General features: G+C 44.9%; 1 protein-coding gene across 7 annotated transcripts in view; it reads left to right on the top strand.

The window, feature by feature from the left end:
• The window catches only part of TPST1 (tyrosylprotein sulfotransferase 1), a 104,503-nt gene that overhangs the window by 44,813 nt on the left and 31,952 nt on the right, over window positions 1–27,738 (top strand). For all 7 annotated transcript variants that reach the window (XR_012897145.2, XR_012897144.2, XR_012897143.2 and 4 more), the window contains exon 3: window positions 6,678–6,876. Coding sequence is in view for 4 of the 7 variants with exons in the window: in XM_075905093.2 (XP_075761208.1) it covers window positions 6,678–6,876 (199 nt within the window). In the remaining 3 variants the exon portion in view is untranslated. The remainder of the gene's footprint in view (window positions 1–6,677; window positions 6,877–27,738) is intronic.

Consider the following 27,738-nt stretch of genomic DNA (forward strand, 5'->3'; position numbering starts at 1 on the left):
CAAGGGGGGTGTGGGGCCCCGGATGTAGACGGCCAATGGGGTGGTTATCTGGGTAGCGGATGGGGGTTTGGTGGCGGTGCTCATTCTGGGGTTGAACTGGTAGTTTAAGTGGGTTGGATTTGGATATGGATTCGGTAGGGTGAGCATCGCACCATTGGTTGGATTGTGGGGGCGTACGCAGGGTCAGTGTGCCTGGGAGTGAATGCGGGGATCATGGGACCAATTGAGTGGGCTGTCCGTTGTGGGAGGGCAAGCGTGCCTGGTTTACGACTTCTGAAGCTGAAACTCTTTTAAGATTTTCAGTTTTATATAGCACCTGTATTCTCATGAAGGCTGTGTTTCTCTCACACAGATACTACACATGATCTTAGCCAATTGTTTGCAGAATTCTGAGGCAAGGACTTTTTGCCTTCATATTCTCTTTCTCTCTCCTAATTTTTGGCTGAGTGTTCTCCTGCATACTTCACTCGGTTAGTAGTAATGTGGGATAGGAATCACAACCTGATCCAATATTCTGACATTTTGTTTTGGATCCACTGCTGCCATGAGTGGGCAGTGTCTTAATTTTTTGTCTGCATTTGCTTACTAATCCTCATCTCCATTTTCCAGTTTCTGATGCTGCTGGAACTTCATTATTAACAGAACTGGAATAACAATTTTATTTCAGCTTGGCTTCTATCTAACTAGTGATAATATAGATGAAAAGGCCTCTAAAGATGTATATTGCAGGATTTGTAGTAGCACAAAGCCTTCAGTGGTTTAAAGTAATTGCCAGCAGGCCGGTTAAAGGAATGTGCTGTTGTATGCAATAGTCTAGCCATAAGGAGTGTTGTTAATATATCCTTGGCAATTGGCACCTAACTGAAAGCAGCTGTGGTGACCACAAATGCAAAGAAATGTCATTCCTTTTTCAATGAGGATTTGGCCAGGTTTTTATTTATTTTATTTTTTTTAGAGTTAGTGTGAAAAAAGCTGTGTAGGCAGAAATAGTACTGAAATATCTTTTTTCATTTTTTTTTCTTTCCGATATTGCCAGGCAGAGACAGAAATGCTTGTGATTAACGCTGGATTCTATGTTGTCAGCTGTTTCACTGTCTTAAATATTACTGCTTTTTCATGTAAGGCCTGGAACTGCGTGTGTGTATGTGTGTGTGCGCGTGCGCACACATGCGCATACACTTTGCTGAATATTATTCTCATCTGCAGATGCCCTGGACCACGGGTGGAGAACCTCAGGGCCCTCCCCAGCATTGGGGGGCCTGCTTGTGCTCCAGCCCCCCTGCTGTCCTCTGGGGGCTGTATTGCACAAAATCTCTACTACGCTGCTCCCTCTCCTCCAGGCTCTGGTGTGCAAGGGGAACGTGGGGAGTGTCTTTCTCCTTCTCAGTTGGGAGGCCATAGTGAGGGGCTTTTCCCACTTGTGGCTTTGCCCAACTGATTTTTCTGCAGGTCAGTGGCCCCCGACCCATAAAAGGTTCCCCACCCCTGCCCTAGACTCTGAGGTTCCTTTCCTGGTTTTGTGCTTTTTTCCCCTCTGTGTTAAATACTTTCCTGCAGAGACATGATGTAATTAAAACACAAATAAATTTGGTGCAGAATATTTTCTGAGAATTAGTGACTGTCTGGGAGGAGCTTCTAGCATTAACCCCAGGCAGTTAATTTCCAGGAAATGTTCTGTGCTGAAGTTATTGCTGTCAGAGATGTAAGTGTAAGGAGCAGGACATGGATTGTTTTCTTTAAAGTTAGCAGTGCTGTTTGTTGTGCACGGGGCGTTCATTAAGTGCTCTGTATGTTACTTAAATTACAGTAGTCCTCAGAGGGACCTGATCTTTGATTAGGGTCCCTTCTTGTAGGTGCTGTACAAACAATTACTAAGCAATCCAGTTAATACTGGATTGTAGTGTTTCTTTTTTAGAATCAGAGACAAAGACAAGTCCATCTTTGCTAATTTTGAGAATGTCTGAGAACCTTCAAAAGAGTAACCCTAGAATGAATTGACTTCAGAGGTTGTGTTCATCTTTTGGGTACTGCCAAACTCTTCACAGTTGTTTTTATATCATGATGATTTTTGGTGTATTTGCTTTGCCATCTGAGTCCTCCTAAAATCCGTTCTAATGATTCTCTACATAGGAAACTGGTGTATCGTTTAAAATTGCAGCAAGGTAGAAAAGGACCAAAACCAACCTGTTTCTTGCTAGCATCCTTGATGGCTTATTTCAAAACTAGATGGGATTCTCACAAGGTGTGTCTATACTGCACCCTTATCTTGAAACAAACTATTCAATTTGAGCTATGCAAATTGCATTGCTTATTTTGAGTTAATTTTGAAATAAACTGCTATTCCGAAATGTCCCTTATTCCTTGCGGAATGAGGTTTACAGGGATGTCGGAATAGCACCTCCATTATTTCAAAAGATATTTCAAAACAGCTTTGTTCAAAAGATGTGGAATACTGGAAGTATCCCAAAATTGTGCTGCTGTCGAGACGTACTGAAATCAGTGGCTGCTCACTAGCTTTCATTGTAATCAGTGGAAGTGCTGGATGTTGCATTTGATTTTCAATGATGCTGCTCATTTGGGTGCTTAAGCATGAATTTAGTTGCATCATTTTTTAAGCATGTGCTCTTAAACATTGACCATGGACCTCAAGAACACTTCCTAAAACAGACATCTTCCAAGCCATATTGCTACTTATGAATCAGTAATTATAATTACCACCTATGAGGCAAAAACTATTCTCACTCTCTTCTTGGAAGTATCAGATTAATTAGTAAACACATTCTTGTTGTAAAGTGATTTAAAATTATGGCAGTTTGACCCCCCCCCCCCCCAGCTCAGGGCTACTCAGCATGTGGCCTGTTTGTTTGAGGCCCATGATGCAGTTTGGATTTATGCTGGGCTCAACATGTATCCCGTGGGTGGGAGCCAAAACAAAAAAGTCATCAATATAATGGCCTTCTGTTGATATGAGTTTTAATAGTTAAATTCCTGGACTGTCATTGCTCATTAAAAGTGCTGTCATATGGGTAGAAATCGGATAAACATTGCATTTTATTAATATCAGCAGAAATGACTTAAATGGGGCCTATATGTTGTATAGACTTGCCTTTGTATTCATACCCGTCAGAGTGAAAGAAGCTATTTGCATAGATTTGTATATATATTTGCCTGTATATGCAACCACCCTTAAGTTGTGGCCCTTGTCATGTGCTGAGAGTACCATTGTGGCCCCCGGAGCTTCCAAAGTTGAGTAGCCCTGTCCTAACGTGAAACTACAAGGGTTATTCCTCCAAATTTCCCTATATTTTTTCAGGAGATAGCTAGCGTCTTAATTCTGAGTCAGTTACCAATTGATGTGTCTTCACTGGAATCTCCATGTCTTCATTATTATGCATTGTTTCCTGTTTGTTCCGATCTTTTTAATAAATCAAGAATTTGGCTACTGTTCTCATGTGGTTTTTTTTTTAAGTAGACTAGAACTTAGTTTTATGGCCTATATGGTGACCATGGGGAAATCACTTTGGGTTTCATTGCCTCGGTTTCCCTACCTATGAATGGGGATCCATACTGTCTTTGTAAAAGCCATTGAGATCTACTGAAGAAAACTTCTGTTTGAGAGTTAGGTATTACAGACAAGGTGTAGAGCCTTTTATGCTCTAAATACATTAAATCAGTAAACAAGGAATGAATAATGCGATGGCTATAGACAGACATGACAGCTATGTATTTAGGTTCCCATATATGTTTATCTATTTCTTTGGAATCACTGGGTATGTCTACACTACCCTCCTAGTTCGAACTAGGAGGGTAATGTAGGCATACTGCACTTGCAAATGAAGCCCAGGATTTGAATTTCCCGGGCTTCATTTGCATAAACTGGGCGCCGCCATTTTTAAATCCCTGCTCGTTCGAACGCCGTGCTGCGCGGCTACACGCGGCACAAACTAGGTAGTTCGGACTAGGCTTCCTAGTCTGAACTACCGTTACTCCTCATTCCACGAGGAGTAACGGTAGTTCGGACTAGGAAGCCTAGTCCGAACTACCTAGTTCATGCCGCGTGTAGCCGCGCGGCACGGGGTTTGAATGAGCAGGGATTTAAAAATGGCGGCGCCCAGTTTATGCAAATGAAGCCCGGGAAATTCAAATCCCGGGCTTCGTTTGCAAGTGCGGTATGCCTACATTACCCCGCTAGTTCGAACTAGCGGGGTAGTGTAGACATACCCAGTAACTGAGATATGATGGCACACCATGTGTATTACTTACTGCACAAGAGTAAAATATTCACCCAGGGACTTTTTGTACCATGTGTTTTTTTTAAATTATTTTAACTTATTTTGACAGGGGAAAAATGAATACTAATATCTTAAGGAGCTGTGTACTTCTCTAATTAATTGATTGATTTTTCCAAACTTTCTTTCCAAAGTATTTTACTTCAGGGAAGAGACTAGAACGATTGTCTATACTGCAGACAGTATATTAAATACCTGAGAGTCAACATTTTATTAGTACATAGCATGTCAGTTTTTCAAACTCCCAGGCTGTGTCTTTTGCTTTTGCGGAAAAACTTGCCAGCTGTCTACACTGGCCACTTGAATTTCTGCAAGAACACTGACTTCCTGCTGTGTGAAATCAGTGCTTCTTGTGGAAATACTATGCTGCTCCCGTTCGGGCAAAAGTCCTTTTGCGCAAAGCTTTTCCACAAAAGGGCCAGTGTAGACAGCTCAGATTTGTTTCGCGCAAAAAAGCCTCAATCACGAAAATGGCGATCGGGGCTTTTTTGTAGAAAAGTGCGTCTAGATTGGCACAGACACTTTTCCGCAAAAAGTGTTTTTGCGGAAAAGCGTCCATGTCAATCTAGAGGCTCTTTTCTGAAAATGCTTTTAACGGAAAACTTTTCCGTTAAAAGCATTTGCGGAAAATCATGCCAGTCTAGATGTAGCCCCAGTGAAAAAGCTGAGTTCCACATGTTCTTGTATGAGAAAGAAGTGACCAAAGAAAAGAGGCTAATCCCAGATGTTAAAAAAACCAAAATATCCTTCAGGGCATGTCTACACTAGGATGTAAGAGAGCAGTCATTTAGTAGTTGATTAGTAGTTGAGTCGACCACTTGCTTTGTGCTCCCCCCCCCCCTTCTGCCTCTGATATAGAGGCAACAAGGGGAGGGGGACGAGCTTGTGGGGGGGGGGAGCCAGCTTAAAAGGCCAGGGTGCCATGAACAGGGGCTGCTTCGCAGGCAGCAGCCCCTGTTTGTAGGGGTCCTGGCAAGGAGCTGGGACCCCCTGCGGACAGGGGCTGCTACTTGATGGGCAGGCAGCCCCGCTCCGTTCCGGCTCGCACTGGGACCAAACCGTGCTGCGGCTCTGCCCCCTGGCTCCTACTGCCTTTTAAATTGCAGAGCCACAGCAGGGCTTGGTCCCAGCGTGAGCTGGACCTAAGCAGAGCTGCCTTCCCAATCGAGTAATCAAGCAGTTGATAAAAATTCTATCAACTATTCGATTACTAAAATAACCTCGATTGAACATCCCTAGTCTACATTAGGAAATTATTTGGAAATAACTTTTCAAAACAATAACTACCAAAATAACTATTTTGAAATCTTCTTTCCTGGGGGAATAAGCTTGAGTAAAAATTTCGAAATAACCAGCCTGTTGTTTGAAAATAACAAGCTGATAGTGTGGATGCTCTGCTTGTTATTTCAAAATAAGTCTCTAGTGTAGAATCATAGAGCTGGAAGAGATCTCAGGAGGTCATCAAATCCAGCCCCCTGCCCAAGTCAGGAGCTTATAGTCCTACATATGGTCCAGGGTTAAAAAACAAACCCTTGTGACAGACTGCTGGCTAAGCCAGAGCTCAGCCTCTACAGGCTGGCTGAGCAGGCCAATTGCAAACAGCTGAGCAAGCCCAGGCCTGAAGAGCTAATGGAAGCAGCTGTGGGCCTCATTAGCCAGAGGGCTAGATAAGGCAGCCAGTGGAGCAAAGGGGCTGTGCCTCTGCCCCAGGCAGAAGGTGAGGCTGGCTGAGATTGCTGTTATCTAAAACTCTGTAAATAGAAGGTGGTGGGAAGCTGCCAATAAAAGGCCAGGTGTCCCAGGGCAAGAGGCCTGAGTGAGGACCTTGCCACACCCTGATTTTTTGTTTTTGTTGTTTTCTTGCTGACCCTATCTATATATGGAGCAATGCCCTATCTCTAGCTGAAGCAAAATACAGGACTATGTAGCACTTTAAAGACTAACAAGATGGTTTATTAGATGATGAGCTTTCGTGGGCCAGACCCACTTCCTCAGATCAAATAGTGGAAAAAATAGTCACAACCATATATACCAAAAGATACAATTAAAAAAAACACACACATATGAAAAGGACAAATCAAATTTCAGAACAGAAGGGGGATGGGGGGGAGGAGGTAAATGTCTGTGAGCTAATGATATTAGAGGTGATAATTGGTTCAGTCCTTTGGGTACGATGTCCATTTTCTTGCACTTGGATAGAAAGATGATGTCTGTCTGTATCTGTGCAAGTTTCTTCATATGGTTGATGGATTTCCATTCCAAACGGCCAGTATCACTATCTCTAGCAGCTTTATGAAGTATGCAATTATAAAAAAAAGCCTGAAGAGCTCAATGCTAGTTACAAAGTAACAATGAAAAATAGTAAATACTTCCTTTTTCTATTTGCAGAGTTGAACGATCTACAGATCAAGTAATCAAACCAGTGAATGTGGAAGCTTTGTCCAAATGGGTTGGGAAAATACCTTCTGATGTTCTACAAGACATGCCAGTGATTGCACCAATGCTAGCAAAACTTGGCTATGATCCATATGCCAATCCACCAAATTACGGAAAACCAGATCAAAAGGTTCTTGAAAACACACGAAGGGTAAGGTATTTTAAAATGTGAAATCTAGTTGACTAAACGTGCATCTTCCATTCTAAAAGATGTGAAAGCCATTTTTTGTTTTAATGTGGACTATAAAATAGTAATTTAGTCTTTCCTAAATGCAACTTTATGTAAAGAGCTTTTGGAGGAGGTTTTCAAAGGCACCATGAGCAGATAGGCACCCAAGTCACACTGAAAATCAATAGGCTTTGGAGGCCTAACAGCCAGTTATTCCTTTGAAAATGATCCCCTTCATTGCTACTTCCGACATGCTGGCATGCTAGGAATAGTTAAGAGTAGGGCTGTGACAGGTTAACCAGCAAGCATGACCTTAACCAGGTAATGCCTACTGATTGTGGTTAACTATAGGGATTGAGCAACATCCTGCCCGCCTGGAGCAGCTCCTGTCTGTGGTGGGCCTGGTCCCGTCCTTTTGTTACAGGTTAATACGCTGGCTCTGCCGGCCCCACTCCTGGAGAGGCAGCTTCTCTGCCACAGGGAAGCGTCGTCCTTAGGAGAGGAGCTGGCAGCTCCTGCTGGCCAGGCTATGTGGGAAGCTTCGCTGGGGGCTCTGTTGTATAAGGCTTATTTAAGAGCCCATGGTACGTGTAACCACTAAGATTTTCAGTTACACAGTTACCTTTTTAACTGACTTTTCACATCCCTAGTTAAGAGTTTCAATTGTGAGAACTATAGGAAAGTGTATCAGTATCACACTGACCATTGCAGATCAGACCATTACTTCGCCCTCCGAAAGGTTTTAGAGAAGGTAAAACTCTCTCCCCCTTCTCTTAAGTATCATTTAGTTAGGTGCATTATGGGATATGGAAAAGTCCTTCCTGAGCTTTTCAAAAGCAGGAAAGTGAAATAGCCTTGCTGTCCCTAAAGGTTGCTTAGATACAAATATTCATGGATATTTCTAGTACCTCTTTAAACTCAAATTAAAGTGATTATTTTTAAACACTTCATATATTTCTGTACCATGGGAATTTGTTACTCTGTCAAGATTGGAGTTGCCTGGTATCTTGTTTTCTTTTGTTTCCTAAGTCTTAAAAGCAGGAGATGTTTTTCTCCTCTTGCCTGTTAGCTTGCTGTTTGATGAAATTCAATAAAGATGCTTCAGAGACTCTCCAACTGGCAAAGGGTTCCTTAGCGCTCGCCTCTCTCTCGTGCTCTCCTCTCTCTGTCTTTGAGGGTTATTTTTTCTCAGGATTATTAGCAATGTTGCCCTCTCAGTTCAGCTTCATCTGACTGGCAAGAAGTGAGGAAAACACTTAGGTTACGTCTACACTACGCGTTTTCTCTGCAAAAAATATGCTAATGAGGGACTCATTTGCAGGAGTCGTGATCTCATTTGCATATTTTCTGCTGATCCGGGTTTTTGCGCAAAAACAAGCAGTGTGGATGTTTTCTTTTGGCGCAAAACCCCCTTTTCCCGGGAAAACGTCCACACTGCTTGTTTTTGTGCAAAAACCCTAGTGAAAAACTGGATCAGCAGAAAATATGCAAATGAGATCGTGACTCCTGCAAATGAGTCCCTCATTAGCATAGTTTTTGCCAAGAAAATTTGTCGTGTAGACGTAGTCCTAGAGAGAGGCTTTAGAATCCCCTAATGTAACAGTAGATTCCCAGTTGATTCACTGGTTGAGCAGGGCCCCGCTTCCAACATTAAGGGGCTTACAGAATCATAGAAATGTAGGGCTGCAGAGGACCTCAAGAGGCCATAAATTCCAGGCCTTAGAACTAAGGCAGGGCCAAGGAAACCAGGCCAATCACGACAAGTAATCATCCATCCTGTTCTTAAACCTCCAATGACACCTCCCTTGGAAGCCTCTTCCAGAGCTTAACTATGCTTATAGATAGAAAAGATTTTTCCCAATAGCTATCCTAAATCTCCCTAGTTGTCCTGCTTTTTGCTTTGAAGCCCCAATCAAACAATTCTTCACCATTCCTCCAGGCATCAGTACTCCAGTGACTTGAGTTGGCTAGCATACTGGTGATTTCTTCCCTGGGGTATGGTCTGCCTCCATCTTCGTAGGACCTTCCTGATCAGGCATGGGGGGCGGGGGTACTAGATTCAGGAGTATGGAACACTTTTTGTTAACCTTTTCCAATAGTTCATGGTCCCTTCGATGGTGGGTTTCATCCTATCATCTCCAAGGGAAAACCTTGGCTATGCTTATCCTCAGCAAACCAGAGGGCCAATGCCAGCTGGCTGGCAATAGGGATGTTAATGGGTAGTTGAGTAAACAGTTGCCCAGGAAAAACCATCCTTAACTGTTACCAGTAAGCGGTAAGCATCACCCTTAACTGGTAACCAGAAGCAGTGCCTCCACCAGTGGCCCAGCCCCTATGTGCGGGGCAGCTGGCTGCCACCTGGGGGGGGCGGGTGTGTGCAGCAGCCAGGCTGAAACAGCCCCTACCTGTCGCAGGAGCCACTATAGCCTGATCCCAGCCGGTGGGGGCAGCCCCATCCCACAAACCCCTTTAACAGGTCAAATGCAACGCCAGCACTGCATTTATCCATTTAGAGAGAAGACAGTCTTCCCCCTCCGCTTCTCAAGATTTTCCACAAAAGACTTTCTGAACATCCACCTAGGTTATGTTTCTTACAAGAGTCATAGCTCTTACTTTCTTGAAAATGTCTCTCTCTCCTAGGTGACATTTCAGTTCTTACCCACTGCTTTATCCATAGACTTCCCATTTACTGGAAGATACACCACTTCAACAACTTCTTTACACTCTGTGCCCAGTGAAACAATGTAGTTTTACGTGGTAATACTAAAATTGTATTTTTTGACTCTGAAGTTTGCCCATTTTTATCCATCTTGTTGACTGAGCATTAATAACTCTTGTGCCCATTTCCAATAAAGTAGTGCTCAATGTGAACTTCCCCAGTAAGGTGGCTCTGTGCAATGGACACTCTTGGGAGAAAATGCCTTCTCTTGTTCGGATCCCTGGTTTCAAAATGAAAATAGGGATCAGAACAAGAAGAGAAGGCATTTTCTCCCAAGAGTGTATGTTGCACAGAACCATTATACACACTAGATATAGTCAGACTAAATATTCTACTTGCTTAGAACTAAACTGTGGAAGACATCTGAAGCTAGTAAAAGGACACTTAGAGGATTTGGATGCTTACATACTGCTTTCTGCTTTCAGGCTTATCAGGCAACAAATGAAGAACTTGCCACGAATATATTTTTCACTAGGAGTATAGACTGCAGAGCTGAGACATTGTAGTGGTTTTAGTTGCATATTAAATGTAAATCTACACAGCACCCTAAGCTCGAAATAAGATATGCAGTTTGCGCTATACAAATTGCGTATCTTATTTTGAGTGAATTTCAAAATAGCATATTCCAAAATTCGGTGCATCTACACAGTGCCAAATTTTGCAATAGCACACTATTTCGAGACCTCCCTTAACTCTCATGGAACGAGGGTTATGGGGATGCCGAGAGAGGTTTCGAAATAGCATGAGCGCTATCTCAAAATAGCAAGCATGCTCAAAAGACTCAGGGATAGCTATTCTGGGATACTTCCAATTCTCCTGAAATAGCCCTGCTGTGTAGACGTACCCTAAATGTCAAAATTATCTCCCCTAAACTGAAGCCTAATAAGGCATTAAATAAATTCAATTCCAAGAGCAGACTTAGAATGAACTGTTCATATTAGGGAGGCATTAGTATAATTGGTTAACTGATAAGCCTGGGCCCACTGGCCAGCCTTTACTGTCACACGCAACATATCCCTCCCCCCATGCTGAGACAGCAGTGTGGGGAGGGCAGGTAGGTGGGAGCTGGTGCTTGCAAGGAGCCAACTTTTTAAGCTGGTTTCTCACATGCACCAGCTCCCACGGAACTGCCTATCTCCCTGTGTGAAAACATGAAAATTTCAGTGGTTACACGTTTACCAAAGTAAACACATTTTAATATTCCCTAGGTCATAATACTAGAACACTGCAATGAAATGACCATCTCTTTAATTTATGTACATTGAAGCAGAAAATTATAATTTAAAAAATTAATCCCTCATGGCCAGTTCTGTCAACAAAACAAACAGCAGTATCTACACTGGCTCTTTGTCAATAATAAAGGGAAGGGAAAAGAAAAAAGCCCTGTAGGCATGAAAGTTTTTTGTTGTTGAAACTTTTGTTTTTCCCAACAAATGTTGCATCACAATGTGTACATCTCATTGTTTTATTGGCAAAAGGCAGTTTTTGTTGACACAATGTAGTAATGTGGCCTAAGACTTGGCTACGTTAGTTATGGTTTTAATTAACTATGGTTCTTGCTCAAATTAGGGATGTCAGTGAGTAGTTGACTAGATGATTAATCGCTAAACCATCAGTTAATCTAGTCAACTACTCCCATTCTCCCCCCCCCCCCCCCCACTTCTGATACAGAGGTAGCAAAATGGGGAAGCAGGAGCCAATGCCTCTATCAGAGGCAGCGGGGGGGGGGGGGGGGAAGGCCAGTAAGGCTGTTGTGGAGGCTTTGTAGCAGCTTCTCTCCCTGCTCCCAGGGGCTATTATAGGATAGTCAGCTAACTGCTAAGAATTCATGAGGTTAGTTGACTATTCTGTTACCCATTATCTAACATCCCTAGCTCCAGTGGTACTGAGCCAATTGGCTTCTTTAGAGACAGGCTTAATGTGTGAAAGGCACAGCCCTTCAGTAAATAGAAATGCTTTGGAAGAGTGTATCCAGTTTTAAATACATAGACTTTAGTCATCTGATCACTTAAAAACATCTCAATTACTGATGGGTTGTGATATTATGTTTGATTAACCCAAACACTGCGATTTTAAATGTGCCTGATTTTGCTTCTGTTGGAATCTACATAGTTTAGTGTGCTTATCTCTGCAGGTTCCTGCTGAAAGAGAATTACAGATGCTTGTAACAAATAACTATAATAATTATTAACTTTGCGCTTGTGATAACCGATTTCTTTAGAAGAGGGTGACGTTGCTGCCACACTTACTACTTCTGTTTGATGAAATTTTTGCATTGGTGACTCAAAGGGCTTTTGTTGTCCACTCGCCTTTCATAGAAACATAGAGCTGGAAGAGACCTCAGAAGGTCATCAAGTCCAGCCCCCTGCCCTAGGCAGGACCAATCTCAACTAAATCAACCCACCCAGGGCTTTGTCAAGCCGAGATTTAAAAATCGCTAGGGATGGAGACTCCATTACTTCCCTAGGTAAACCCATCCCAGTGCTTCACCACTCTCCTAGTGAAATAGTTTTTCCTAATCTCCAACCTGGACCTCTCCCACCATAACTTGAGACCATTGTTCCTTGTTCTGCCCTCCGTCACTACTGGGAACATCCATTCTCCAGCCTCTTTGGAACTTCCCTTCAGGAAGTTGAAGACTGCTAGCAAATCTCCCCTCACTCTTCACTTCTGCAGACTAAACAGACCCAACTCCCTCAGCCTCTCCTCGTAGGTCATATGCTCCAGCCCCCTAATCATTTTGGTTGCCCTCCGCTGGACCCTCTCCAATGCATCCACATCCTTTTTGTAGTGGGGGGCCCAGAACTGGACACAATACTCCAGATGTGGCCTCTCAAGTGCTGAATAAAGGGGAATAATCATATCTCTGGATCTGCTGGCAATGCTCCTCCTAATACACCCTAATATGCCATTAGCCGTCTAGGCTACAAGGGCACACTGTTGACTCATCCAGCTTTTCATCCACTGTAATCCTCAGGTCCCTTTCTGCAGAACTACTACTTAGCTGGTTGGTCCCCAGCCTGTACCAATGCTTGGGATTCTTCCGTCCCAAGTGCAGGACGCTACACTTGTCCTTGTTGAACCGCATCAGATTTCTTGTGGCCCAATCCTCCAATTTGTCTAAGTCATTCTGGACCCTATCTCTGCCCTTAAGCGTATCTACCTCTCCCCCCAGCTTAGTGTCATCTGCAGACTTGCTGAGGGTGCAATCCATCCCCTCATCCAGGTCATTAATAAAGATATTGAACAAAACCGGTCCTAGACCAAACCTTGGGGCACTCCGCTAGAAACCAACTGCCATCCTGACATCGAGCCGTTGATCACTACCCGCTGGGCCCGGCCTTCTAGCCAGCTTTCTATCCATCTTACCGTCCATTTATCCAGTCCACATTCCTTTAACTTGCTGGCAAGAATATTGTGGGAGACCGTATCAAAAGCCTTGCTAAAGTCAAGGTATAGAACATCCACTGACTTTCCCACGTCCACCTAGCCAGTTACCTCATCATAGAAGCTAATCAGACTGGTCAGGCACAACTTGCCCTTTGTGATTCCATGCTGACTATTCCTAATCACTTTCCTCTCATCCAAGTGCCTCAGAATAGATTCCTTAAGGATCCCTTCCATGATTTTTCCAGGAACCGAGGTAAGACTGACCGGCCTATAGTTCCCTGGATCGTCCTTCTTCCCTTTTTTGAAGATGGGCACTACATTTGCCTTTTTCCAATCATCTGGGATCTCTCTCAATCACCACGAGTTTTCAAAGATAATGGCCAAAGGCTCTGCACTGACATTTGCCAACCCCCTCAGTACCTTTGGATGTATTAAGTCCGGACCCATGGGTTTGTGTACATTTAGCTTTTCTAAATAGATCGTAACCTGTTCTTTACCCACCAAGGGCTGTCCATCTTCATCCCATCTTGCGTCACTTAGCGCATTAGTCTGGGAGCTGACCTTGTCTGTGAAGACAGAGGCAAAGAAAGCATTGAGTACTTCATCTTTCCCCCCATCTGTCACTATCTTAACTCCTTCATCCAGTAGGGCCCCACACTCTCTCTGATCACCCTCTGATTGCTAACATTCCTGTAGAAACCTTTCTTGTCATCCTTCACATCCTTTGCCAGTCACAATTCCAATTGCGCTTTCGCCTTCCTGATAACCCCCCAGAATTCTTGAGCTATATGTGTGTAGCTCTCCCTAATCATTTGTCCAAGTTTCCACTTTTTGCAAGCTCCCTTTTTGTGCTTAAGTTCACCAAGGATTTCCCCTGTAAGCCAATCCGGTCTCTTACCATGTTCGCTTCTCTTGCTACGCATCAGGATGGTTTCTTTCTGTGTCTTCAATAAGGCTTCTTTAAAATACTGCCAGCTCTCCTGGACTCCTTTCCCCTTCATGTTAGCATCCCAGGGGATTCTGCCCATCAGGTCTGTGAGGGAGTCAAAGTCTGCTTTTCTAAAGTCCAAGGTGTTTATTTTACTACTCTCTTTTCTTCCTTTGGTCAGGATTCTGAAATCTACCCTCTCATGATCACTGCTTCCGAGGTTGTCACCCACCTTTACTTCCCCTATTAGTTCCTCCCTGTTTATGAGCAGAAGGTCAAGCTGCGCACGGCCCCTGGTCGGTTCCTTCAGCACTTGTACCAAGACGTTATCCCCAATGTTCTCCAAAAACTTTCTGGATTGCCTGTGTACTGCCGTATTGGTCTCCCAATAGATGTCAGGGTGATTAAAGTCCCCCACAGGAACCAGGGCCTGTGATCTGGAAGCTTCTCTCAGTTGTCCGAAGAAAGCCTCCTCTATCTCATTCACCTGATTTGGTGGCCTGTAGTAGACACCAACCACAACATCACTGTTGTTGTTTGCATCTCTAAACTTAACCCATAGACTCTCAACAGGCTTTTCTCCCTCTATATACTGCAGTTTTGAGCAATCATAGTGCTCTCTTACATATAGTGCAACTCCTCCTTTTCTCCCCTTGCCTGTTCTTCCTGAACAGTTTATACCCTTCCATGACAGCACTCCAGTCATGCGAGTCATCCTACCAAGTCTCCGTTATCCCAATTAAATCATATTTCTTGGACTGGGCCAGGGCCTTCAATTCTTCCTGTTTGTTTCCCAGGCTTCTTGCATTGGTGTACAAACACCTCAGTTAACCAGTTGATCACCCTACGTTCTCCATTCGAATCAGGGGTCCTCCTTTGTTGCTCGTTCCTCTTTGCATTTCTTCCTGCTATCTGACTTTCCCACTCCCTTCAGGGTTTTGGTCACTGTCCCCCAATGAACGTAGCTTAAAGCCCGCCTCACTAGGTTTGCAAGCCTGCCCGCAAAAATGCTCCTTCCTCTCTCTGTTAGGTGGAACAGAGTCCTATGGTCGAAGAAACCAAAGCCCTCTCTCTGACATCACCTGCGCAACCACACATTTACTTCCTCAATTCGACGACCCCTGCTCAGTCCTTTCCCTTCAACAGGGAGGATGGTCGAGAACACCACTTTTGCGCCAAATTCTTTGATCCTTCTTCCTAGTTCTACATACTCTTCAGTAATCCGCTCAAGGTCATTCTTGGCTGTATTGTTAGTTCCCACATGGAGAAGCAGGAAGGGGTAGCGATCCGAAGGTTTCATCAGTTTTGTAAGACTCTGTCACATCCTGAATTTGAGCTCCCAGTAAGCAGCACACCTCTCGAGATTCCAGGTCTGGATGGCAGATGGATGGTTTAGTCCCTCTTAGGAGGGAGTCCCCAACCACCACCACCCATTGTCGTCTTTGGAGGGTGGTGGTTGTGGAACCCCCATGCCTTCTAGTAGATGGTGTTCCCTTCTGGTTTCTTCCTTGTGAGGTACCTTCCAAAGCATTCACCACCGCAGAGCCTGTGGAGAGAGCCTGAAAGTGATTTAGCTTTATAGCATTGGGGGATTCCTGTGCTGGCCTTTTTCCCCTTCTATAATTTACATGCTGCCAGTTCTCTTCCTGGTCCCGTACTGTCCTCTGGCTCTTCTGCCTACTGTGCTTTCAGGATTAAACGCTGCCTTCTATTGAAGTTTTCATCCTCTCTGATCAAGCGTAGGGTCGACACGTGGGCCTCCAATCCTCTAATTATTTTCTTCCAAAATGGCGACCAGCTTGCACTTAGTGCAGATGAAATCTGTTCGTTCTTCTGGGAGGAAGACAAACATGGCACATTCTGTGCAAATAACAAGAGCAGACCTATCACCATCCATCCCTGCTGTCCTGGAAAAAGGATTTAAAAGAAAGGCAAGAAAACCTCGCCCCCTTCTCTCTCCCCTTCCAAACTCCCTCTAAACTCCCTGTTAGCACTCACCTGTTCACAAGCTCTTTGGTCGCTTGCTCACTGCTTTATAAATCTCTGAACTGCCTGAAAGTCCCTCCCCCTATCAAGGCTCAGCCAATCAGCAGAGACTTCTAGAATTCGAATTTCAATTAGAAGCCAACAGTTTCCAGCTGCCAGTCATAGCACACACTCCATTAAGGGCAGGGGGAGGGGGAAAGGGAAGAGGAGGGGAAAAAAAATCCAACCTCAGTCACAAACACAAGATCAGCCTGTAGCAAGAAAGTCCCAAACACAAAGTCCCAAACACAACACATACTGCAGACAGCCACTTCCCTCGAGTCCTGTATCTGCTTCTCCTTTACCTGGAGAACTCCCTCTCTCAACTCCCTGTTAGCATTCACCTGATCGCCTTTCAGTAGCTAAAACCCATTTGTCCATATTGCTGAATGGAAATAGGTACAGGAATGGAACATTTATTTTCCTGAAAGCTGTCTCTGTAAAGATTACTTCCCATGCATGGCCTTTCCAGACTACAGATGTTGCCAGGCCATAGAATCCTAGGGCTGGAAGAGACCTCAGGGATCATCGAGTCCAGTCCTCTGCCCAAAGCAGGACCAACCCCAACACAATCATCCCAGCCAGGGATTTGTCAAGCAGGGACTTAAAAACCTCTAGGGATGGAAATTCCACCCCCTCCCTAGGTAACCCATCCCAGTGCTTCCCCACCCCTCCTAATGAAATAGTTTTTCCTAATATGCAACTTAGACCTCCCTCATTGCAACTTGAGACCACTGCTCTGTGTTCTGCCGTCCGTCATTACTGAGAACAGCCTCTCGCCATCCTCTTTGGAACCACCCTTCAGTTAGTTAAAGGCTGCTGTGATGAACAGGAGGACTGCTGACCAGTACCCAGTGACTAAGGGTATGTCTACACTACAGCGCTAATTCGAACTAACTTAGTTCGAATTAGTTAATTCGAACTAACGCATCCAGACTAAAAAACTAGTTCGAATTAGCGTTTTGCTAATTCGAACTAGCATGTCCACATTAAGTGGACCCTGAACCGGGCTTAAGGATGGCCGGAAGCAGTGCCGGCAGGGCATCAGAGGAGGACTTAGAGCGTGGAGATGCTGTCTCGGGCTAGCCGAGGGCTGTGCTTAAAGGGTCCCGACCCCCACCCCGGACAGACAGTTCTCAGGGTGCCCCGCTTGCAAAGCAGTCCTGGCTTGGCATGCCCGGAGTACCCACACTGGGCACATCACAGCACTCGGCCATCAGCCCGGCTGCACTTGCCGCAGGCTGCCATCTGGGGAGAGGGGGCAATTGGGGGGCTGCAGGAGAGCTTCCACCCCCAGAAGCCCACGGAGCCAGCCCAGTCCTCCCCATCGGGGGCTCGTACCCCATTCCTCCCTCACCTCCTTCCACTTACCCTTCCCTAGCCCCTTTTCTTGATGTACAAAATAAAGGACAATTGTGTTCAAAAATGGAATCTGTCTTTATTGAACAAAACTGGGAGAGACTGGGAAAAGGAGGTGGAAGAGGGGAAGAGAGAGGCTGGGAGAGGGGAGGGCAACTAAAATGATCAGGGGTTGGGAACAGGTCCCATATGAAGAGAGGCTAAAGAGACTGGGACTTCTCAGCTTAGAAAAGAGGAGACGGAGGGGGGACAGGATAGAGGTCTCTAAAAACAGGAGTTGGGTGGAGAGGGTGCATTCAGAAAAGTTCTTCATTAGTTCCCATAAAGAAGGACTAGAGGACACCAAAGGAAAGGAATGGGTAGCAGGCTTCAAACTAGTAACAGAAAGTTGTTCTTCACAAAGCAAATAGTCAACCTGTGGAACTCCTTGCTGCAGGAGGCTGTGAAGGCTACAACTAGAACAGAGTTTAAAGGGACGTGAGATCAAGTCATGGAGGTTGGGTCCATGGAGTGCTATTAGCCAGGGGGTAGGAGTGATGTCCCTGCCCAAGGTTTGTGGAAGGCTGGAGAGGGATGGCACGAGACAAATGGCTTGGTCACTATCTTCGGTCCATCCCCTCCAAGGTCCCTAGGGTTGGCCGCTGTCGGCAGACAGGCTACTGGGCTCGATGGACCTTTGGTCTGACCCAGTACGGCCATTGTAAGCTCAGGGCTCAGGGTCGGGGGTCTCAGTGGACCCCCTTGATTTTCATGCACACCTGCTCCTGGGTGGCCAGGCTGGCAGCTCTCCTGCCCTAGCTGGCCACTTTCCTGTGCCTAGTGCGGAGATCGTGGACGAGGTCCACGATGTCCGCACTAGCCCAGGCGGGTGCCCGCCTCTTGCGATCCCGGGCAAGCTCCCGGGAGCCGCCAGCCTGGTCCCGGGAAGAGGGGGAGGGCTGGGGGGCATCGGGTGGGTGGCTTGATCCGTGCCAGGTGCAGGGTCTGCTGTCTGGGTGCTGGCAGGCTTGCACCTGGCACGGGCACCGTAGCCAGCCCGTGCCCCTTTAAGGGGTCCGGGGCCGGGAGGGGGGCAGTAGAGTTTCCCTGGTGTTGGCCAGAGTGGCCACCAGGGAAACCGGGGGAGGGCTAGCCTCCCACTAGTTCGAATTAAGGGTCTACACACCCCTTAATTCGAACTAGTAAATTCGAACTAGGCTTAATCCTCGTGGAATGAGGATTACCTAGTTCGAACTAAGCGCTCCGTTAGTTCGAATTAAGTTCGACCTAACGGAGCGCTAGTGTAGCGCCTGTGAACGTTAGTTCGAACTAACGTCTTTTAGTTTGAACTAACTTTGTAGTGTAGACATACCCTAAGGGGTTAACTCAGGTACCTAGCAAAGGTGTTGGCCAGGGGGCCGGGAGAGTCAATCAAGATAGAGGCTTGGAATTTGAATTGGATATAGATTCCTTGCCTGCTTTCTTTGGGTGGTAGAGTAATACCAGGGTTCAGCCACAGAATGATTTAACCTGGGCAAGACTACTATGCCCCCCTCCCCTTGAAATTCAGAGTATGGGATTAGAATGAACAAAAAGAAAATGAGAAGGGAGTACTTCTAATTAGTACGAGTCCAGTCATGGTCAGGGTAATTTCTGGGGTTGCCAGATGGTTTCAACAAAAACCGGACACACTTAACATTACATCACAATCTACATTACATCTTAATTTAGAAAATTCCAGACATTTATATTTTCTCATTTCTATGTTCTCCATTTGTTTCGCGAACAGAAAGCTCAAATACTGGACTGTCCAGTTCAAAACCGGACACCTGGCATCACTAGTAATTTCTCTTGATTTTTGTGATTGGTTTGATCTGCGTGGTGTGAGTCTATGCTCCTCCCTCCCTCCCCCCACATCTAAGCATCATGCTGACACTTTGTTCTCTGTTTTAATTTGTTTTCCGCAGTTGCTTGGTACATCTAGCAACCAAGTCTGCTTTATCGAGTTTATCTTTTGTTTGGCAATAAAAATCACTTCTGTTAAGGTGATTATTTGATTCTTGTGTCCTGGAAGGTCTGCCTGTGTATCTGCAGGCCTCGGAGTAAGGGGGTTAGCTACAAGAGACTGCAGCTTGTGTTTTCTCTCTTTTAGGATAAAAGAGCTTGCGGGTCTCTGGGGGTGACTCCAAGTATTTTTAATTCCTTTTTTTTTTTTAAAGGGGATCAAAGCACTTGATGGTGGCAGCAAAATTCCCAAAATCTGGGTATTAGGGTTCTGGGGAGGAGTTTTTGTAACCAGTGCCTGTAGACATGAGGTTTTGCAGCTCTCTGGAGGGCCCCCACCTTCTGCGCGTGGAGTGCCAGAGCGGGGAACAGCCTTGACAGCTGCTATCAGCTCCCCTCCTCGCTTTTCTCTTCTGCAGCCTAAACAAGCACAAATCCCTCAGCCCAGGGGTCGGCAACCTATGGCTCGTGAGTCAAATAGGGCTCTCTAGGGAGCCCGATAAGGCTTTTCTGGAGCCCCAGCTTAGATCGTATGTGTGTGGGGGGAGGGGGGTTTGGAGACTACCTGGTAACCCTAGCTCAGCCCCCTCTTTCTCTCCCCACAGCAGGGAGCCTGTGCTGGTGCTGCAGTCTTAGCCTCTTTCCCTGCCCCCTCATGACTGGAGCATCAGTGCAACTTCCTGCAGGGAGGGGCGGGAGGAGAAAGCCCTGAGGCAGGATCTGACATGCAGGGAACAAACAGGCTAGACCTGCCTCTACATTTGGCTTCCCCTACTTTGGGGAAACCAGGAACTAAAGATGGCTCCTTGCACACTGCTAATTTGTACCCTCAGGACACGCTTCTGCAGCCTCCCCTGCCGCCGCTTCATGGAGTCTGCCTGCTGGCGAATAGAAGCAGCAGGAGGCGTGTTACACATTGCCTGCCATGTGGTGCGGAAATAAGTGCCTCCACACCCCTTCATGCCCAGACTCCCAACCTCTTCAGTCACTCCCCCCCCACTCCCATGTCAGACAGCCTGCCCCAGCCCTCTGGCCAAAATCCTTACCTACCCCCAGCCAGACACTCTCTGTCCCCTGCCAGATATCCTCAGCCCCCTGACAAAAATCCCCTCTGTCCCCTGGCCAGATAACCCCTGCCTCCTGGCCAGGCAGCTTGCCCCCTGGCCAGACCTTGCACCCTTACCCCCTCCTACAGCCCACCTCCTGCTCAGATCCTGCACCCCTATCCCTGTCCCACACACTTAATGCCTCATTTTTGGCCCCAACCCAGAGCCTCAAGGGGCCCACAAAACCCACTCACCCTGGAACCCCAGAAGAGTACATCTGGCCTGAGGCCTTGAACCTCAGTCCTCCTTGCCCTTCTCCCCACTGTGGGACTGGAGCACCAGGGAGTGAGGTGTTTCAGTTGGGGGCCACATCAGTGAGGGTTGGGGTTTTTTTTGCTTCTGCTTCTCACGTGTGCGATCCTTGGCTGATTTTTTTTCTGTTGCTCATTGGCCCCCAACCCTGCTATAAATTAAGACAATGTTGAAATCTTTTGTGTGGGACATAATATTTTACTGTATTTAAAAATGAAGCCTGTCCAACTAGCCCCCAATTTGGTCCCAGCCCGTCTGGCTGCAGTGTCATAATACTCCTGCATTCCCCCCACACACCAACCCTGAGCCCATTAGACATCCAAAGCCCTGTGCCCTGAGCCCCTCATATCCCCATATCCCCAGACTCCTGCACCCCCAGTTTCCTGCCATAGCACTCCTGCACCCCTCTCCCACACCGCAACCTTGTGCCCTGAGTCCCTCATTGCCCCATACGCCCTGCCCTGAGCCCCTTGTGCACGCCAACCCAGACTCCGGCACCCCCACATCCCCAGCCCCCTGCCATAAGATTGACAGAAGGCAGACTGAATGCATGCACAAAGCTGGATTTGACCCATTATGATGTAAACTTCAAAGAACTGTGCAAAAAGATGCAGCAGCAGAAGTCCCATTAAATAAAGTCTGTGAATACACTGTTTCATTTGTGCTATCATTAATCATTGTCAGTCATCAATAATATTAAGTTGTATATTTTCAGTCATGCAAATGGGCATTCTTGCACAGCTCTTTGCTGACCATTTGTCCTGAATTTTGACATAGTTTGGCTGGCTCTTCATTTGAAAAGGTTGCCGACCCCTGCCTGAGCCCTCTCCAATGCATCCACATCCTGTGTGTAATGCGGGGACCCAGAATTGGACACAATACTCCAGATGTGGCCTCACCAATGCTGAATAAAGGAGAATAATCACTTCTCTAGATCTGCTTAAAATGCTCCTCCTAATGCACCCCAATATGCCATTAGCTTTCTTGGCTGCAAGAACAACAAGGAGTCCTTTAGCACCTTATAGACTAATGGATTTATTGGAGCATAAGCTTTTGTGGGCAAAGATCCACTTCGTCTTTGCCCATGAAAGCTTATACTTCAATAAATCTGTTAGTCTATAAGGTGCCACAGGACTTCTCATAGTCTGAATCTGCATAAACAAACACGGCTACCCCTCTGATACTTGGCTACAAGGGCACACTGTTGACTCATCTCCAGCTTCTCATCCACTGTAATCCCCAGGTCCATTTCTGCCAAGTTGCTGCTTAGCCAGTTGGTCCCCAGCCTGTAACAATACTTGGGATTCTTCCATCCCAAGGGCAGGACTCTGCACTTGTCCTTTTTGAACCTCATCAGATTTCTTTTGGCCCAATCCTCTAATCTTTCTAGACCAGAGAGTCCCAGATTTGGCAGGTTCAACCTGTGTTTACTTTCCAAGGGCCCAATTCTTTAACATGCTGAGCATCTTAAAAGTTTTTCAAAGCCCCTGGAAAGTTGTTGTTGGGTGCTCAGCAGTTCCTAAGCTTGAGCCTGAAGTAACGTTCCTTTCCCTCTCTTCTCCCCCCTTCCCTCCCCCATCCGCACACCCTTGCATACTTTTAAAATTAGAGCCAGGTCTCTGACAAATTCACTCCTCTTACTTTGTTTTGTGATAAAGGACTAGAAAAGCATAAGCAAAAAACTAGAAGCTTTCTCTAGCCAGGTGCACTAGAATGCTATTTACTTTGTGAAGAAGCCACATACAGTCCTTCCATTTGCATGATGACAGAATGAAAATAGGTATTCAGATGAATTGTATGTTGCCAGGAATGGCAAATTACGAACCACTGAAAAGCTGCTGTGCATATATTGTGCTTCTCCAAAGGAAACTTTATAAATATAAGTCCACCTTGCTTTTAGGATTTATAAAAGTTAATTACTCTTATTTCTTCCCTACAGATGTAATGTGTTTGTAGTCTTGTCCATCATACTACTTCCCCCTTTCTAGAATTTTTTTCCTTGTGCTGTTAATAATAATCTATTTCTTTCAACTGATGTAAGTTTGAGAAAAGGGTCCCAAATTATTGAAGAGCTGATAGACATCTTCAATTTTTTGATCTTCATTTCCAAACTCCTTATACAAATATGAAGCCTTCACTAAGGATGTTAAATATCTGTTAATTGACTTGTTGAGTAGTCGATGGAATTTCGATAGGCACTTCTGCATTCCTCCTTTAAAATGTACAACTCCGCATGCAGCCTGTGACCAGCGGGAAGTCCTGCTGACTCAGGGCTGCATGAGGGCGTGCCAGCTTTGAAATGTACAAGAGTCCCCAGTGGGTGCTCTTGTGCATTACAAATCCTCAGCGCAGCATGGAGCCCGGAGTCAATGGGGTTCATGCTGCACTGCGGATTTGAAAAGCTCTGTGGAGCTGGGGTCAGCTGGGCTCTCCCCAGATGATCCTGGGTTCCGCAGAAATGCTGCAGAGCCTAGGATCAGCTAGGAACTCCCTAGCTGACCCGGGCTCCACAGCGCCACTTTGAAATGCCTCTTTGGCCTTTCAAAGGGGCAGTGCCACACAGCTGAGCCACCAGGGATCAGCTGTGTGGCGCTGCCCTTTGAACGCCGTCTCCGCATTTCAAAGGGGCAGTCCTGCACAGCTGATAGAGGCATCTGGGGGAGGGGGAGGCGAATCGACTAGTCCTTAACGTCCTTAGCCTTTACATCCAGTTTAGCAGTAACTACCTCTGAATCCCCTGTGTTTACCATATCCTCTTCACTTGCAGGGAGTGTTAACATCCAGTTTCCTATGATACTCTTTGGATACTTTCCAAAAACCGAACAGATTGCCAGATACTATAAGATATAAAAGTTCTTGCTGTTGAATTGAAACTTTACTCAAGTTTCTTTTAACCTGAACTTGTGAATGTAACTTGTGAAATATTGTGTCTCCTTCAGAATGGCTTTATCTTAAAATATTTCTGCTAATAAATCTTGCAAGCAACTGCTTTTCATTGTGGACTAATTGCTTCATTAATTTTATGGTTGGACTTTCAGGCTTGTCCTGTGCTGTGTGCATGCTTGTAACACATTCTTATGCATAGCATTGGGCATAGACGTGGAAGATGTATGCCACTAGAATCTGAAATGTTTTGGATATAGATCAGTAAGTACAGAGGAGAAATAAATAATTTCTGTCCCTTAATGTTTACATGGCACCTATTGACTTCAACGCTAGCTCTCTCTCCATTTATGCAGATTTGTGTGTGTAGTTGTTTTTCATATATAAGCAAATCTTTTGGTCACTTAGCAATGACTTAAATTTAGTATGTTTATAATTAAACTTACAGTGGCTTTTTCTAGAAATAGAAGAGGTAAACAGATTCCATATTCTCTCACAAAAGAAAGGGATCTTTCGTAATTGTGTTCATATGTACACATCAGAGATTAATAATTTGTATTTTCTGAAGTGCTACAAACTAATAGCCCATTTACCAAGTGAAGACTATAAAGTATTAGAATCACTGAATTATATTTTAAGAATATCTGATGTTGCCTGTAGTTCAACCAAAATAGTGAACTCAGAGAGGCATCTGTTAAGTTTCATAAAGACAGCAACAACTACAGGATTCCTCGTGACTATTAGATTTTGACTTATGCCCAGTTAAAATTGGCTTATCCTTGTATTATGACTGGCAGTGCAGCTCCTTCTCACATCTGTAACATATTATTCCAGTTTTTCTTTGGCACACACTCCACATTGAATGGATTTGTGGACACTGTATTATATATTCCAGTCATTTCTTTTGTCTTCTCCAGGCATGAATGGACAATTTTTGATTGGGGGGCGGGGCACTCTAAGATTCTAGGGGGGAGGGTCTGGGATGGAGGTTGGGTGCGGAATGGAGATTGGAGTAAGGGTTTGGGTGCAGGAGAGGGTGAGGAGCTTGAGTGAAAGAGCGAGTTGTAACTTAGGGGCAGAGGATTGGGGAGCAGGAGACGATTCTGGCCTGGGAGGGGATGTAAGAAGGGTGCAGAGTCTGGAAGGGATTTGTGATCTGGGAAAGGAGGTGCAGAGGATTTGGGCAGTGACCTGAAGCAAGGAGCCAAAGTGCAGAAGGGGTTGCCAGAAGCAGACTTTGGCCAGGAGGCACTTAGGTAGGTGGCTCCCCACCAGTAGCCCAGTAGGACCATCAGGCAGACTTCTTGCTTGCCATAGCTTCAGAATGCTCAAAGTGCCCAACTGTTGAGGCCCCATGCCGCTCTGCGCCATGTGCTCCGTGGGCCATCGTATAATAACTTCTGCGAGGTATATTTTTCACTGGTATGTCACAAACAATTCTGTTGACTAATCACAATAGTTGGAGAAGAAACCTGAGTCTTCAACCCTTTGATTTCAGAAACCAAGCTTAACCTCTGCTTGGATCTTGATATTTCCCCAATATTCTATTCATGTTATCCTCTGAGATAAGAATATGATCACCAATATTGTGTATACCCTATTTTTAAGCCTGGGTTCACAATAATGATTCAAAACATTGGAAATAATGCATCTGACACCAATGTGATTGATTGAACAGCTTGTTAAAGATGATTGAACAGATTGTTAAAGATGGAGTGTATACTGAATTTGTATAAGGTAGCAAAAATATCATATAGCTGTGAAACAGATCAGAATCGAAGCCAAGCTTGAGCTGCAGGTAAGCTGTGAGTGGATGATGTTGGAAGCATTTCACGATGTGTGTATTGTCTTATATTCTGTATGGCTAGGTTTGCACTAGGGGATAAGTTTGAATTAAGATATGCAACTCCAGCTGCATAAATTGCATAGCTGGAGTCGAAGTATCTTAAATCGAATTTTGGCACCATCCACAGGGCTTTGACTTCCCTAACTTCTCGTAGGAGCAGAAGTCGACGGGAGTGCCCTCTCAGTTCGAATTATCGTGTCTTCACTAGACCCACTAATTCGAACCCTGGAAGATCGACTGCTGCTGCTTTGATCTTTTCTGTAGTGTAGACATGGCCTATACACTCTAACTTTTAAACTGAAAAAGGAAAAACAATAACATTTCATCTTTGGTGGTTCTTTTCTAAATGTCCACCCATTAGAGTTGGATTTCCTTGGTGGGAATCCACAAATCTCCTGTGGTGCAGTATTTATAGTCTTTTTATTAATTTTCTTCTTTGATCTTTTTGAATGTATATACTCCACTGCTTCCATTCTCTCCACAGGAATGTCTGCACAGTTTGGAAAAAAAAATAATATCCTATTGTTAATCAGTTTTGAGCTGTTCACTACTAAAGAATAAGTTGTTAATGTCTGTAAGTTGCCATTTGTTCAGTGACCTATATAAAATGATCCGGAGGGGTAGCCAAGTTAGCCTGTAACTAGAAAAATTTGAAAAACAACGAATAATCTAGTAGCAACGTAAAGACTGACACACAACATGTAGATGGTGTCATGAGCTTCCCTGGGCATAACCCACTTCTTCAGATGACTGCAGTATTAAAAGTCCAGATCCAAGAAATAAATAAGGGAAGGGTGGGGAAAAGGAGGGGGGGGGGAAGAAAAAAGACAGTGAATAGATTGCTCAAGTAGTTACAAGAGGCTGAAAAGAACAATTAGCATTGTTTGGTTAAGTCATTAGGATGTGGAAGGCAGTGTGCGAGCCAGCTGATATCTGGACACTTATTATGATATCACTCCAAGTCACCCTGTTGTTTCAGGCCAATTCCACAAGCCAAATACACTGGGAAGGGTTGGAACTTAACTTTGTTTACAAGTTTAATTCTTATCAGAATGGAATGAAGAGAAATATCTGCTGGCTGGCACACTACCTTTCATATCCTAGTGACTTAACCAAACAAACAAACAAGGGAGGTGCTAATAGTTCTTTTGTAATTACTTGAACAATCTATTCACTGTCTTTTTTCTTTTTTTTCCCCTCCTCTTCCTTCCCCACTCACCTACTTGTCCTGCATTTTGCTTCAGCTACCCCTGACTAACACGGCTACATCTCTACCACTATTCTACTTCCCTTATTTATTTTTGGATCTGGACTTTTAATACTCCAGTCATCTGAAGAAGTGGGTTATGCCCACGAAAGCTCATGATACCATCTACATGTTTTGTTAGTCTTTAAGGTGCTACTAGATTATTCACTGTTTTTCAATGTAAAATGAGTTGCTGTCTCCTAAGTTCCTACTTGGGAAGCTGGCACTGTGAATATATTTCTTATCTAAAATAGTTTATTTAAATATTTGTAAACACCCTATTTTAAAAAAAGATTAAAAAGCTTTGTTAAAGGTATGTTTTACAAGATGGACTCTTCAATAGAATTTATAGTAGCTCATAAAATGAAAGTCTATTTTCTTTTATATGTAAATCACTGCCATACTATTTTGTATTAGAACAATTGTTTTCTCAAAATGCTGCAGATACTATCCCAGCCTGTGGTTTTCATTATGGATATTTGTATCCAGAAAACAATCCATCTCAAAGTGGAAAACTCAGTATATTTCTGAAACTGCCACTTCTCTTAAGATTCCACTCAACATCAGTTACTTGGAAATCTTAACAGTGACAGTGATCACAAGTTAAAATTTACAGTAAAACATGACACCCTTCTCTGACACCACATAACTGAAAAGGTGGTTTTGATAGGCATTTGAGGGTGTGGTTTCCAGACCTCCTTCCTAATAGATTGCCATGATGCAAGGTCTTGATCGGGGGGACAGGATGGATTTAGGTGGGAGATTGAAGCTTACTTAGCTCACTGCGTGCCCATAGCCCACTCTCACATACCAGACACTTGGGATACACCTGCCTATACTACGGATGTGAACAGGAATCACTTGCTGGGTGATGCCTACTGGGTACTGGTTAATTGGTACCTGGGAGCAGCCATGACCCACTACAGGCAGAAGGCTGCTCCAGCCCTGGGGGTGGGAGTGGGAGCTGGCTGCCCCATGTGGGGAAAGGGGATGGGAGCAGGATCCTAAAGTTTAACTTGTTAAGCCCAACCTCTATATTCGAGTTAGTTTGTCTGCTTTCCCTTTTGTAAAGGGAAGTGTATGGGTAGAGATTGGTGGAGGCAGGGC

Source organism: Pelodiscus sinensis, chromosome 21 (assembly GCF_052426305.1).
Source record: "Pelodiscus sinensis isolate ZL-2025 chromosome 21, ASM5242630v1, whole genome shotgun sequence".
NCBI classification, from domain to species: domain Eukaryota; kingdom Metazoa; phylum Chordata; order Testudines; family Trionychidae; genus Pelodiscus; species Pelodiscus sinensis.